Source organism: Coturnix japonica, chromosome Z (assembly GCF_001577835.2).
Source record: "Coturnix japonica isolate 7356 chromosome Z, Coturnix japonica 2.1, whole genome shotgun sequence".
Lineage (NCBI taxonomy): Eukaryota > Metazoa > Chordata > Aves > Galliformes > Phasianidae > Coturnix > Coturnix japonica.
This window is the reverse complement of record NC_029547.1, coordinates 34005529-34019358: the sequence shown is the minus strand read 5'-3', so window position 1 is coordinate 34019358 and position 13830 is coordinate 34005529. Positions and strand designations below refer to the sequence as shown.

The 13830-nt window shown below is 40.6% G+C and overlaps 1 protein-coding gene across 1 annotated transcript in view; it reads left to right on the top strand.

Moving 5' to 3' along the window:
- The first annotated feature begins 2048 nt into the window (after positions 1-2048).
- The window catches only part of GNA14 (G protein subunit alpha 14), a 52512-nt gene continuing 40730 nt past the window's right edge, over positions 2049-13830 (top strand). The window contains exon 1 of the mRNA XM_015849193.2: positions 2049-2430. Within this exon, the coding sequence (XP_015704679.1) occupies positions 2310-2430 (121 nt within the window). The 5' untranslated portion in view covers positions 2049-2309. The remainder of the gene's footprint in view (positions 2431-13830) is intronic.

Sequence of the window (13830 nt, the reverse complement as noted above, 5' to 3'; positions counted from 1 at the left end):
AAGGGATAAGTTGCCTAGGTAACTTCCTAGTAACTGCAAAATACTAACTTGTTCTTGGGTGGAGAAGTAGATGAAATATAGTATATTGTGTCAGGAAGAGTTCTTAAGCCTAACCAGTAAAAGATGTACAGATGAGGGAATCCACACTCTTTGGGAAACTGCATGGCACCAGGCAGTGGTATGGTATGGTATGGTATGGTATGGTATGGTATGGTATGGTATGGTATGGTATGGTATGGTATGGTATGGGTATGGTATGGGTAGTAATGGTATGGTATGGTATGGTATGGTATGGTATGGTATGGTATGGTATGGTATGGTATGGTATGGTATGGTATGGATACATCCACAGTTGAAGCCCAGCCCAATAAGGGACAGGAACCTGCGTAGCTTCCCTTTTCCTCTCTCTGCCTTTTTCCTGCCTATGGCTATGTTATCACAGTGCTTTTATTTTGCTGATATTGAAGAACTGCTGATGGGAGAATTGGGAACCTTTCCTTTTCAGAAAGGAATGTTTTTGATGCTTCTTAAGAAGTGGGCTGACATACTTAGTTGGAACCATGAAGATAAGCTTACCTGGTACAACCCTGAAAATTCTTCTGTAGATGTCTATTTTTTTGCTTTAGAGTAATGCCAATCAGGGTAAGAGATATCTGAGTCTAAATGTGGGTTGTACAAACTCTGTATTTCCCTTGGAAAGCCAAACATATTGTGGGAACAGAGACGGGATCTGAATCTTCAATGTTGTCTGGGCAGTGGGAATTGTACTGCTGTGTGCAGCTGTCTGTATTTTGCCAAGAAACCTTAATTCTGATACTTGTCTCACACTTTGTGTACTGCTCATCAAATGCTACAAACAAGGCAGATACCTGTTTAGCAATGAATGACAGTATTTGGAGAACAGCCATGTTTGCAAAGAAAACTGCTATCAATGGACTCAGAAGGTCTCCAAACCCTGACTGCACTGTTTCCCATGTTGGGGAGGCAACGTGAAGAGTTGGTAACACTAAAAAAAAAAACAACACTACAAAACACTTAGCTTTCAAATTATGAACCAACATCTTCATAAACGCTTGCTCCCACATGTTGTACAGAACCAGATGCAGTGAGCTTTGTTTTAAAAATATTTTACATTCACAATGTAGATACACACAACTACTTTGGTGAAGAAGTCAGGAAATCAACCTGTCACACTCATTAAATATTTATTTATCTCCCCATTACCATGTAGTTTCACCTGTCATTGTTGCATGTACTCTGAGTCAGAACCTTGCTGCTCTTTATCAAATCCATCTCAAGGTCCAAGTGTCATTGTGGGGTAAGCCACTGTAAAGGGAAGTAGGGAAGGAATGCAACAGGAGGAAAATGGAGTAATGCATCAGAATAAAAGAGACTTCCGAAAAACAGACAAATCGAAGTAGAAAAGAAAAGGTGATTTCATCATGTAGTCAGTGTTACTGTAAATCAGAGGTCCAGCTTTAGTGTAGTAAACGTTTTTTCCCCACTGATACTTCCCCCCTGCAAAAATAAATCTCTCAGCTAACCAGGAAAATAGACCTGTGGTCAGCTTGAAACGAGATTCAAAAATCAAATACTGATTTTTCAGATCTGCAATAGGGTAAAAGGGTCACATATAATATACCGTATGTATGATATCGTGTCTATCAAGAAGGTCATCAATATCACACTTTCTGCGCAGACTTTCTGTCTGCGAACACGTGAATCAGTCCCAAGCCTGGGACGTGCACTGTGACACAGCGTTACAGAGGGAGCACCCTGTGCGGCAGACGCGAAAGGAGCCGAGCTGAGAAGGGTTCCTGGACTCACGAAGTGTCTCTCTGGGAAGAGCCCAGCGCAGGGCACTCTCCCCAGCACGGCCGTAGCCCAGAAGCTGCCTTGCAGCTCCGCGTCCTCCAAGGCGCCGATGACAGCAGCCCTGCCCTCAGCGGTGTTTCCCACGTTTAGAGGCGGCGGACTCCCATGGGGACAGTGGTGCTATTGCCGCTGCCGGGGCTCCCGGGGGGGGGGGGGGCGGGGCGGGGCGGCAAGTAAACTTTCGGACGTAACCACAAGGTTCGGCAGGGAACGAGAGGCAGCTGACTGCACAACAACTCAAAACGAAAACCCGATAGCCCCCAACAGTAGAGGGATAGCCCCTAACCCGCCAGCAGCTCCCACTCTGACCCGAAGGCAGAGGTACCCCCAGCAGAGGGACGGACACCGTTCCCCCCCACCGGCGCCTCCCCCGGCCCCGTCCCGCCGGCCCCTCTCAGCACTGAGCGGGCGGAGGCACTTTCCACCGGCGGGCCATGGCCGGCTGCTGCCTGTCGGCCGACGAGAAAGAATCACAGCGCATCAGTGCTGAGATCGAGCGGCAGCTGCGCCGCGACAAGCGGGACGCGCGGCGAGAGCTGAAGCTGCTGCTTCTGGGTGAGTGCGGCTCGGCGCGGGGCTGCGGGCACCGCACGGGGCACCCGTGGGCAGCGGCGGGCAGAACGGGAGGCAGCCGCTCCCGGGGCCGTGTCACCGAGCGATGCGGCTGTGGGCCGGCCGGGCGGTGCCAAAAGGAAACCCCAAGCACTGACGTACCGCACTGCCACGTGCTGGCCTTCGCCGCGTGCCGGGCTGGAGGTGTGCAGTGTTTTGATGCAGCCGTCAGAGCTGATATCTACTTGTTTTCTGCCAGGTCTCTGGGGAAGACTGATAAATGTTTTGAACCTTGCTGTGAATATTTATAAGGAATGGGATTTAGCTGCCAAACTTTGGTTTGTTGGGAGTGTCTGCAAAGTTTGTGAGCCCAGGAGTTGGGCTTAATGATCACTATGGACCCCTTACAACTCAGGATATTCTGATTCCCATTCAAAAGCTCATAATATTAGTTTAGAAAGAGGCAGGATACTGCCAGTGCCTATCCAGCCTTCTCTGTGTCTCTTGGTTATGCATACCTCTTACATCCCTCTTCAGTCATCGGTCCGATAAGATGAAGCACATAAATGACATTTTCTTCTTCACTGTGCCCGGGTGCATACACAACATCAGTGTGCTAATAAAGGGGGTGTCATATACTTTCAAAGCTTAGTTCATGTTGAGAAATGTACTGGGGAATGGTAGTTTTTATTTTATTATTTTATTTTCACACACTGGTTTTTATTATAGCCCACAAACATTTGTTTCATGCCTCTTCCTGTTCTGCTCCCCTGCTCCAGGCTTCTTGAGAGAGAAAGCGGACTTTGGAAAGAACTCATCTTGCTGCATAGCACTGAGACCGCTTACAGAACGAACCTGCCTGCAGGCAGCAGTATGGGTTTGTGATTGAAGGGGTTTGTTGTTAGAGGAAGTGTGCACATTTGCTGAAAAACAACTTAATATACCTAAGAGGAGAGATATATTTTTGTCCAGAAATCTTACTGAAGTACACAGAAGGAATACTTAAATTGTCATTGCAAATGAATTTTTGATGAAAAGTCTCTATGCATGAGGAAGATAGGTAGTGCTGCTTATGAGTATGTTGTATGTAAGCAGCAGCCTGTGAACAGTGGGAGTCAGTGCAGTTGGTCCTTCAGAAGGCTCCTGTGGCCACCTCAAGTAGATTTTCTTACAGCCTGCATTTTTATAAGTGTGGAGAGGGCCGTGCTGGACAGGCAGAGTCATTAGTTCTTAATGAGAAGAAATGTGTACTGGGCATCAACATAGTTGACTGGCAGTACATTGACTTCTGTTTGGAAGCAGAAAGATCCAGCTACGCCATGACAGATTTCACTGAAAGAGTACTACAAGTCTGAGATACCAGCTGCCATAGGCCTTTATTTTCTGGAAGCATCTGGAAATGTTTACAGTAATTGTATCACATGGATGAACCACTTTTTCTTAACCTCCTCCCCCCACTTATTTTAGACCATTATTTGGCACAAAGAGAGACCAGAAGACAAAATAAAGCTTTGATCAAAGTTTTAGAGGTATCTGTCATTGCTGCTGTGCATTGCTGTAGTTGTTTAGGTATCTTCGCATTTCAAACAAACGTTAACAGAATAAATGAATAATACATTTCAGAGCTCCTGAAGTAGTGAAGGACCAGCACTGGTTTTGCATTTTCTCAGAGGAGTATACACAAGACATGTGCAGAAAGAACAGATTTTGACTGGCTACTGAATGTGAGAAGCCCTGGGAGAAATCACAGGCTAAGCATGTAACAGAATCTTTTGTGGGATCTGGATTCACTTTTACTATAAAATGTACAAAAGAATGAGTTTCTAAGCATATTCAAATGCAACCCGGTATGAATCAGTCTAGTTTTATTTCTTGTAATTGGGTTATCTGGAAAAAAAAAGATACTATCCTAAACAGGAACTTCTGTACAGGTGGATAAAGCACTTGGTGACATTCATAGCAGCAGCAAGAAATCACCTTGGTCCTTCTGTTTTCCTAAAAGAAATAATCACATTTCTACAGAAAACGTAAATTTATCTTTCTCAGTATAGGCAAGTTCTAGATTTATCATCATGGTTAATTTTTTTTTCTGTTCCACAGCTCAGGAGAACAGTTGGGTGATATTTACAAATGTGTTAAAATCAACTATTTTTGAGTGTAGGAATAACGAGCTTCTCTGTGATGAAGTGATTTGAATTTACATGGGGTAGAAAGTCATATAGAAAGGAAATAATCTAGAGGTGATAAAGTCTATCTTACCAAGTCTTTAGCAGAGCTATTCTTGTACTGGCTATTTTATATTGCCAGACTGCATCAACTAGTCTGATATCAACATCTCATCTGAATTTAAAGTAAGAGGCAAAATTGAACATTTAGAATGAATCCTGGGCTGCATCAAAAGAAGTATGGCCAGCAAGTCAAGGGAGGTGATTCTGCCCCTCCACTCTGCACTGGTGAGGCCTCACCTGGAGTACTGCATCCAGGTGTGGAGTCCTCAGTACCAGGAGAGGGCAGACCTGTTGGAGCTCATCCAGAGCAGGGCCTCAGGAATGCTCTAAGGGGTGAAACACCTCCCCTAGGAGGACAGGCTGAGAGAACTGGGTCTGTTCAGCATGGAGAACAGAAGGCTCTGAGGTGTTTTTGCCTTTCAAGTATCTAAAGGGGGCTATAAGAAGGAAGGCAACAGGCTCTTTAGCAGGATTTGTTGTGACTGGGCAAGGGGAATGATTTCAGACTTAAAAGAGGGGTTATTTATATTGGATATAAGGATTAAGTTTTTTATGGTGTGGATGATGAGGGACTGGAACAGGTTGCCCAGAGATGTTGTGGATGCCCCATCCCTGAGGACACTCAAGGGCAGACTGGATAGGGCTCTGATGTAGCAGTCTGATTTAGCTTTAGGTGTCCCTGTTTATTTCAGTATTTGGACTAGATGGCTTCCAAGTGTCCCTTCCAACTCAAACTCTATGATCCAATGATTTCATTTTAGTGGTTTGCAAATAGAGAAACGGCAGAATTGACTTTAGAGAAAGCTGATGCTCGAACAAGTGCTTGTTATCACTTGAAATTCTGATTATGTATTGCACTTTCTGAGAAGAAACAACATAATTATTTTCTTTAGAAGCTAACCTGAACAAATAATTCATGGAATCCCAGAACGAGATTTGATCATCTAGTTTACATTTGATTCAAGCAAGTAAAATCTGGCTCTAAAATTAAAATCAAAACACAATAAAATGCATGGAAATCAGAGGAGAGGAACTACTGGTAATTTACAGGGACCTACCATTTTACCCAAATACTTACCTATTTGCAGCCAGTGAAGTGATCTCTCTTGCGATTTACAGGGCTGTGATGAAAGATTCCATTGATAAGGAGATAGATAGAAAAATGAAATGAAATAACAAAAAAGAAAATAAGGTAAAATAAAATTAGGTCGTATCAACTTTTATTATTGAAATTTACATTCTCTGTATTACTTAATTCCTGAAGCTTAACAGTAGCTCACACAATTTTTAGGCTATGTCTTTTAACCTTTGTGTTAAGCAGCCTGTGAGCTCACTTATATCCTAGTGCTTTTTTCTGTGCCTGGCTTCAACTCTATGTTATGTTTAGAATGCTGTGAGAGTATAGATAAAGATTTTGCATGTGCAACTTTATTTGCAGTATTTCAGTATGTCTAGCAGATTGTCAGCTGTTACCTTTGCCCTCTTCTGCTTCTTGGACACATTCGTTATTTGATGTTTGGCTGTTGACTGGATCTCATTTTCTTTCTTTAAAATATAGGGTAAATAATCAGTATCTTTTGTCTGACCTGTTATATCTTCTGAAGTCTTCCACTAGTGTCTGTGGAAAGCAGTTTGAAATGTCAGAGGTGAACATACTGTAAGACATAGTTGAAAAATGAAAGTGATGGTTTATGGCAGCCTGCTATGAAAAGCCTGTAAAATCTGAGTTTGGATTAGAATAAAATAATTATATTAGAATTCCTTAAGCATTTGAGTTTCCTTCATGTAGTTAACCCAGAATGAAAATTATAGCATGGTAAACTTTGAAATGAATATTCTGTCACTTCCATTTGCAGTTTTCTTACTGAACTGGATATTGAAAGCACAGCATAGGGTGGGAATCCTTTCCACTGAAAGCTTTCAACTTAAAGCAAGTATTATGAAAAGCAGAGTGAAAAGAAGTTAAGTGGTAAAAAGATGACTTGCTCAGTTTGCTTTCATCTGTTTGTCACTGTGGTGTTTTTGTTTCAGTTATGCTACTTTTTCTATGTGTCTGAAAAAGTAGGCAAAAGGGAACAAAATTTCATCCTGGGCTTAGAATCTAGTTTCTCTTAAGTATAATTTTAGAAAAGCTAAATTTGAGACCCTTTAAGCTCAAGTACAAATTAGGCATACATGCTTGTAAACAAAAACCAAGACACAAATGAAAACTTCTTTAGGTGTGATTTTTGGTGCTGTTTTCTCCAATGTGCTCCTAAAAAGGTGACTTTTTCCAGTTCACCAGATAGTCAGAATTTGTACATATTTGAATATCTGTGCTCTTCTAATAAGAGTTATCATATGAAGTAACAGTGGGAAGATTAACATCATCTAAATGGTTGTGTTCTCATTTATTTATTTATCTTACTATAAGGAGGAGAATACTCTGGCTTGAAGGAATTTTTGCTACTTTAATTTTCTTGGTGGCTGGATACATTAAGCTATACTGCCTTGCAGTACTGGTAATTGAAATATGTGTACTTTTAAAATTGAACTAAAATTAAACTGTCTAGAGACTATTTTCACTTTTTCAATTCATCAGGCTTTTCAGCACTGATGCTCTTTCTGCGGACAAAGCTCTCAGCACACAGTGCTGAGTTCTCTCTTGAATTATATCCTTTCCATATGAGTAGTTTGGTAGGGTGTTTTCTACAGGAGTAATACAGGTAAGGAGATCTTTCCACCGACTGTGCATAGCAACACTGTTGTTCTTTACGGGTGTCTTTTCTGGTCACTGTGGAATTGTAGTGTGATTATGTATGTTGGGAAGTTGCAGTGAGCTTAGAGCTGCTGTTTTTTTTTCAGTTAGTTTTCCAAACTTTGAAGAAAAAATGAGTCTGTTTGTAGTATCTGTTGATTTAATTAAACTTCTGTAATAGATTGAGCTATTTAACACTGAATTTCTGCTGTTTTCCCCAGAAGTAATGCTCCTTGATATTAGATAATCATCTCTGCAATTGAAGAACTAGAATCACAGTGAGACCTTTATTAATTTCTGTATTGACCTAGAGCTGAACTGGCTTATTGGAGGTAAAGTTTGCCTTCATTTATTGTATTACACTGTAGATAGTCCATGGAGGAAGTAATTCTTGGAAAACAATACTTAAATAAAATTTTAAAAGTGGGTTTCCAGATGTATTACATAACTGCAATGTGTTGTTTGTTTCACCGTAAGTCTAATAGAATAGTATTCCATTATCCTGAAAAGCATTAGGGCTTCATAAGAACAGTGAGGTGCTACCACAGGCTGCCCATATAAGCAGTGGATGTCCCATCCCTGTGGTTGTTCAAGGCAAGGTTGGATGGGGCCTGGGCAGCCTGAACTGGTGGGGGCAGCCCTACCCACAGCTGAGAGTTGGAACTGTGTGATTGTCAAGATCCCTTCAAATCTAAGCTATTCTGTAATTCATGCAGAGTGTCTTGGAAATATCTGTCAGCGGCCACTGTATGAAAAATTAAATAAGAAACAAAATACTTCAAGTAAATAAAGTCTGTGCACAAATTATGAAAGTAAATTGCAACTAAATATATATATATATATATATATTTGTCTCAAATATTTCTGAGGTAATTGTGCCAAGTGTTCACTTGCAATCATAAATACATTTTAAAAGCAAATAAGTTCCCAGCCTGTTATGTTCCCTTTCATAGGAAGGGCTAAACAATTCATTTAGCCCTTAGGAAATATCTGTTTCACAACTGCTAGCTTTGTGTTTGAGATGGAAATGTGTTTCATATAGAAACTTGGCATTCTTTCTCCAGGAAGGAAGCTTTTATGCTTCACTCTTTGTTTCATTTTTACTTTTCAGTCTTAAAGGTGTATGCTAGCCCATATTTTTAATTGGGAAGCACCTTTCGTGGCACTGAGGCCTCAGCGGAAGGCCCTTAATGGTCAGGCTCATAGGAGATCCTAATTTCTAATTGAAACTGTTAAATGCCAACATTATGGATCTGAAAATAGAAAGCTTACAGACCTGTTTTCAGGAAGAGTTCCTACCAGCCTTGACCCGTATAGTCGCTAGACCTCAGCTGTGCATGCGTGTACTGCACTTTTGCCTTTTCTCCCTCCCAGTTAGATAGGAAAACTGTGAATATGAGCCCCAAGTTTATTTTGCTGAAAGTTTTCACTTGTTATTAAACTCAAAAGAATTGCAGCCCTGTAAAATCTTGAGATGGCAGCGCATTTATAGAGAGCAGTGTTCTCACAATATGGGTCAGTGAGATCTCAAACATCTGCAATTGTTTTTAAACAATTTATGTGCTGTAAGTCCAAAGAGAGGAGGTAAACAGTTCTAACAGGCATAGAAGTCTGTTGTATGAATAACTCCAGTAGGCCCAGAGAAACTTAAGGGAATTTGGATATTCCTATGACATGAGAGCTTTCTGAAAATGGCACTAAGTTCTTCAGGTCACCTCAAGAGTACAGCTTTACTTAAATTTGCGCATAAAAACAGAAACAAGACTCTGCCAAGTACAGAATTACATGGTTATGATTTTAAAGGCCAGGAGTTTCTTACAAAACTGTATTCCATTTTAATGCAGAATAGCCCATTACTGTCACAGGTGGAAAACACCCTATTTAGATTTTTTAAATTCTGCTCAGTAGAAATTTGTTCTTGTGAGATAAACTTATCTTTGAAAATAACACAAACGGTTAGTTTTAAATTTGGTATTGTTTTATTTTGAACAGTTGATTCTTTCTGCTATACTTTTTTTTTTTTTAATTATTATTATTTTTTAAATTATTACAGGCTTCACCAGTGTTTAACTTAGTTGCCTCTCCTACTTCAAATCCCTGTGACCTCAATAGCTTACTGTTTTTAATACCTAGGCATTAGAAAATAACAGTTGAAGAACAAGGGATATAGGCAAAGGAAATCTGGGGAACTCCATGTTACACAAACTTTCTTTTTTTTGGCTGATACTCTGTGAAAAGTAGATTGAACAAAGGAATATGTTTAGTATTTTTAGTCTTTATATTGCATTTTTTACCTTCTGAGTTTCCAGTGTAAGTGGATTTACAGACATTAACTGCAAGACAATATTTCTGGAGTACATAGAACTGATGGAAGTATGAAGAAAATGATGAGGGAATGGTGGCACAGTATTCCAGCAGCATGTTTCAACTCTTGATTCAAATATTACTGAATTAGGAGCTTTGAAACTGGATGAGGTAGGGAGATCATGTAGCAATACTGTGTGCATTTAGCATAAGATCATTAAGAAGTCTAGTTGCAGAAATCTAGACTTTACTGCTGTTAGAAGACAGTTTGACTATTCACAAATTTTGCAGAAAATATTGTATTTGTGAACAAGTATACCTCTATGTGACTCCAATTGAAGTTGCTGTTTTCTAGAAGAACGTTTGGAGATTAACACATTTCTGCTGCTAATAGCTGTTGTAGTTACATTCTGGTTGGCAGTGTGTGGAGCCAGGTGTTGAACCTGATGATCCTTGTGGGTCCCTACCAACTGGATGAGATATTTTATGATTCTATGAAATTAGTAAATTAATTTTATCCTAACAGGCTTCCACTGTACTGAGTATACTTCAGACTTAGAGTACAATGCCCAATGCTCTTTTAGTACTGCTAGAGTACCGTAGAATCATAAAATCATAGAATCACCAAGGTTGGAAAAGACCTACAAGGTCATCCAGTCCAACCATCCAGCTATCACCAATATTTCTAACAAAGCCGTGTCCCTCAACACAACGTCTAAATGTTCCTTGAACACCTCTGGGTTTGGTGACTCCACCACCTCCCCAGGCAGCCCATCCCACTGCCTGGCCACTCTTTCAGAGAAGAATTATTTCCTGACATCCAACCTGAATTTCCCATGGCACAACTTGAGGCCATTCTCTCTAGTTCTATCACTAGTTACACACGAGAAGAGGCCCTGTTTAACATCTTTGCCAATGATTTAGAAAACGGGGCAAAGTGTAATCTCAGCAAGTTTGCGTATGGTACAGACTGGATGGAAGTGGATGATTCACCAGAGGGGCACTAAGAGGGACATAATCAGGCTGGAGAAACATTCTGTTAGGCACCTCATTCAGAAGAAATGTCTTAAACTTGGTGAGGAAGAACTCTGTTACAGACAGCGGACTGTCTGTAAAGCATCTTTGCAGAAAAAGCACTGGAGTCCTGCTTGGACATGAGCCAGCAATGTGCCCTTGCAGCTAAGAAGGCTAACAGTTCTTGGCTGCAGTAGGAAAAGTATTCCCAGCAGATCAAGGGAAGTGATTCCTCCCCTCTACTCTGCCCTGGTGAGGTCATACCTGGAGTGCTGTGTCCAGTTTGGGTTCCCATAACTCCGCAGTATGAGAGATAAAGACAAATGTGGATGTACTGGAAGGAGCCCAGTGCAGGGCCAACAGTATGCTCAGGGGTCTGTAGCACTTAACCTATGAGGACAAGTTGAGAGATTTGGGACTGTTTAGTCTGTGGAAGGAGAGGCATCTGTTTTTCAGTGTTGATAAATACCTGAAGGGAGGACACAGAAAGAGTCGAGCTGGGCTCTTTTCATTGGTATTTAGCAGCAGGACAACAAGCAACTGGAAGACAGAATTTTCTACCTGAACATCAGGATGCACTTTTTTTACCACGTAGTTGGTAGAACACTGTCAGAGGTTGCTCAGGGAGACAAGGATATTTTCCTCCTTGGAGATCTTTAAAATTCATCTGTACATGGTCCTGCCTGCTTTAGGTGTCGCTGTTTGAGCAGCAGGAGGTGTTAGAGTAGATGACATCCAGACATTAGTATTGTTAGTTTTCTTTTAGTCATTACTAATTAAATGGTAATGCTAATAAAAATATCTGAATGGCAATAAAAAATTTGTAAACTTTGGTCCAAAACTCCATACTATATTTATGTGGTGTGCAGAATTGGATGTGAAGTAGATGTGCTTTGATCCTGCTCAGCCTCTTGGGATCTCTTTCTGTTTAGTCACCACTTGTTCCTTAGATAGGATGCTATGCTGTCTAATAACTCCTGATTCCTAGAACTGCACAGGATTGATGACATTCATGTTCTTTTGTCCTCTTTGAGACCCAATTAGCTTTTTAAATCTCAGTTTTATTATTTCTGTCAAGAGAGGTTTTATACAAGGTGCCCTTTCTTCTGGGGCATGTATTTTCAATCAAGGTCCATATTCTTTTTATCTAACTAGTATATTATTTTGGGCTGTGTTTTCATTCAGCTGGTCACAGAGTTGTAGAATTCCTGAGGTCAGATGGAGCTGTTGTCAAAACCCCTTCTCAAATCAGAATTACCTGGAGCTCAGGATCATGTCCAGTTGGACTTCAAGTATACTTCAAAGATGGAGACAACCATTCTGGTGTCTTGTTTGCATGTTCAGTCACCTTCATGGTAAAATTCATGGCAGTAGGACAAGGGGAAATGGCCAAAAACTGAAGCATAGGAAGGTCTGCACAAATGTTCATAAGAACTTCACAGAAAGGTGCTGGAGCACTGGAACAGGCTGCTTAAGAGAAGCTGTGGATTCTCCTTCTCTGGAGATACTGAACACCCACCTGGATGCCTACTTGTGCAGCCTGCTGTTGGGGCCTGCTTTGCAGGAGGGTTGGACTCTGGAGGTTCTTTTCCAGACCCAACAATTCTGTGATTCTGTGATTTTTCCTATGTTTAAAAATAGTTTTTTAGATTCCAATCAATGTCATTTGCTTGTTGGGCACAACAAGAAAAGTATTGATTTCATTTATTTATTTATTTATTTAATACCATAGGTATTATTATTATTGCACGTAGATAAGATCTCCCTTAAACTTTTCTATTCCAGGATGAAAAGTCCCAACTCCCTCCGCCTTTCCTTATATGAGAAATGCTCTAGTTCATTAATCAGCTTCATGAACATTTGTTGGCTTCTCTCCAGTGTCTCTACATACTAGGGAGTCCAGCATTTCAGATGTGGCCTCACCAGTACTGAATAGAGGGGAAGAATGAGGTCTGTGTCATCCCATTTTATACTGATGAATATAACAATCTAGAGACGCTTTTCCTTTTTCTTGTAGCTCTCCCCTTTCTTGCTGTCACCAGTGCCAGTGTACTTCTGGCAATACATGACAATGCACGGTTACTAAAAGATTTAAAATGCCTTCAGGAAGAATTGATTGTAGCAAGGAACCTTGTCAACTGTTTGGTTTTAAAGTAAAGTGAAAGACAAAGCAACTGTAGTATCACACATATGTAGTACAAACATGTCTTTTCCATCCTAGAAAGTTTCTGGTAGAAATGCATCCTATAAAGCTACAGTGCCTGTCTCTTATACACATCTGGAAAACGGGTATTCTGGTAGAAATGCATCCTCAGTTGTTGTACTCACTCCAGCCAGAATTTGCATCTACCTCCCAAATTCAGTTGATTTACGATTTTTAAACTTCTAAAGTTTCAGCTAGGGATGTGGGACCAAAATTTTAAGAGAATAAACAAAGTAAATCCTTCAGTCTTACTTGGATTAAAACTCTGTGGGCTCAGCTGTCTATGGTATAGTTTGTGCCATACACCCAAACATCATGGTATGGGGAACATCGCTGTAATAAAGTGTAAACCAGTGGAGGGAAGAGGGACACACACAAGCTCTACTGTGTCAATTTAAAAAAAAAATCAAGTCATTTGACTGCTTCTGTTAAGTTGAAGTACTGTTGGCACAAACAGTGAATGATGATTTTCTGAACAGTGGCTCTTCTTCCTTGGACTACAGGGAAAACAACAGAGCTGGAAATCCCCTTGGGCTAATTATCTGGAAATAGCAGCCAGACCCCATGTGGTTACCACCAGTGTAGTGTAGAGTTGACAGCGTTTCTTCATTGTTGATGTATGCTTTTCATTTTTTAAAAAAGAAATGTATTGAAAATTTCTTTCACTAATAGAAAATGTTCCATGAACACTGAAATGAAGGCTCAAAGTGGAGACATGAAAAAAGCCATGCTGTTTGGTGGGTTTTAGTACAAAAACCAGCAAATTAGTTTTAATTCGTTCGCTCTAAGGAACTTTCACAGGAAATCTTTCTTTTGATGGTTTCAATTTAAATAAAGAACAAAAGTGTTTCTGTTTTGTCATTTACTGTTAAAGTTAGGATATTAGTCAGTACCGTTCTCGATGTTTGGATTACTTT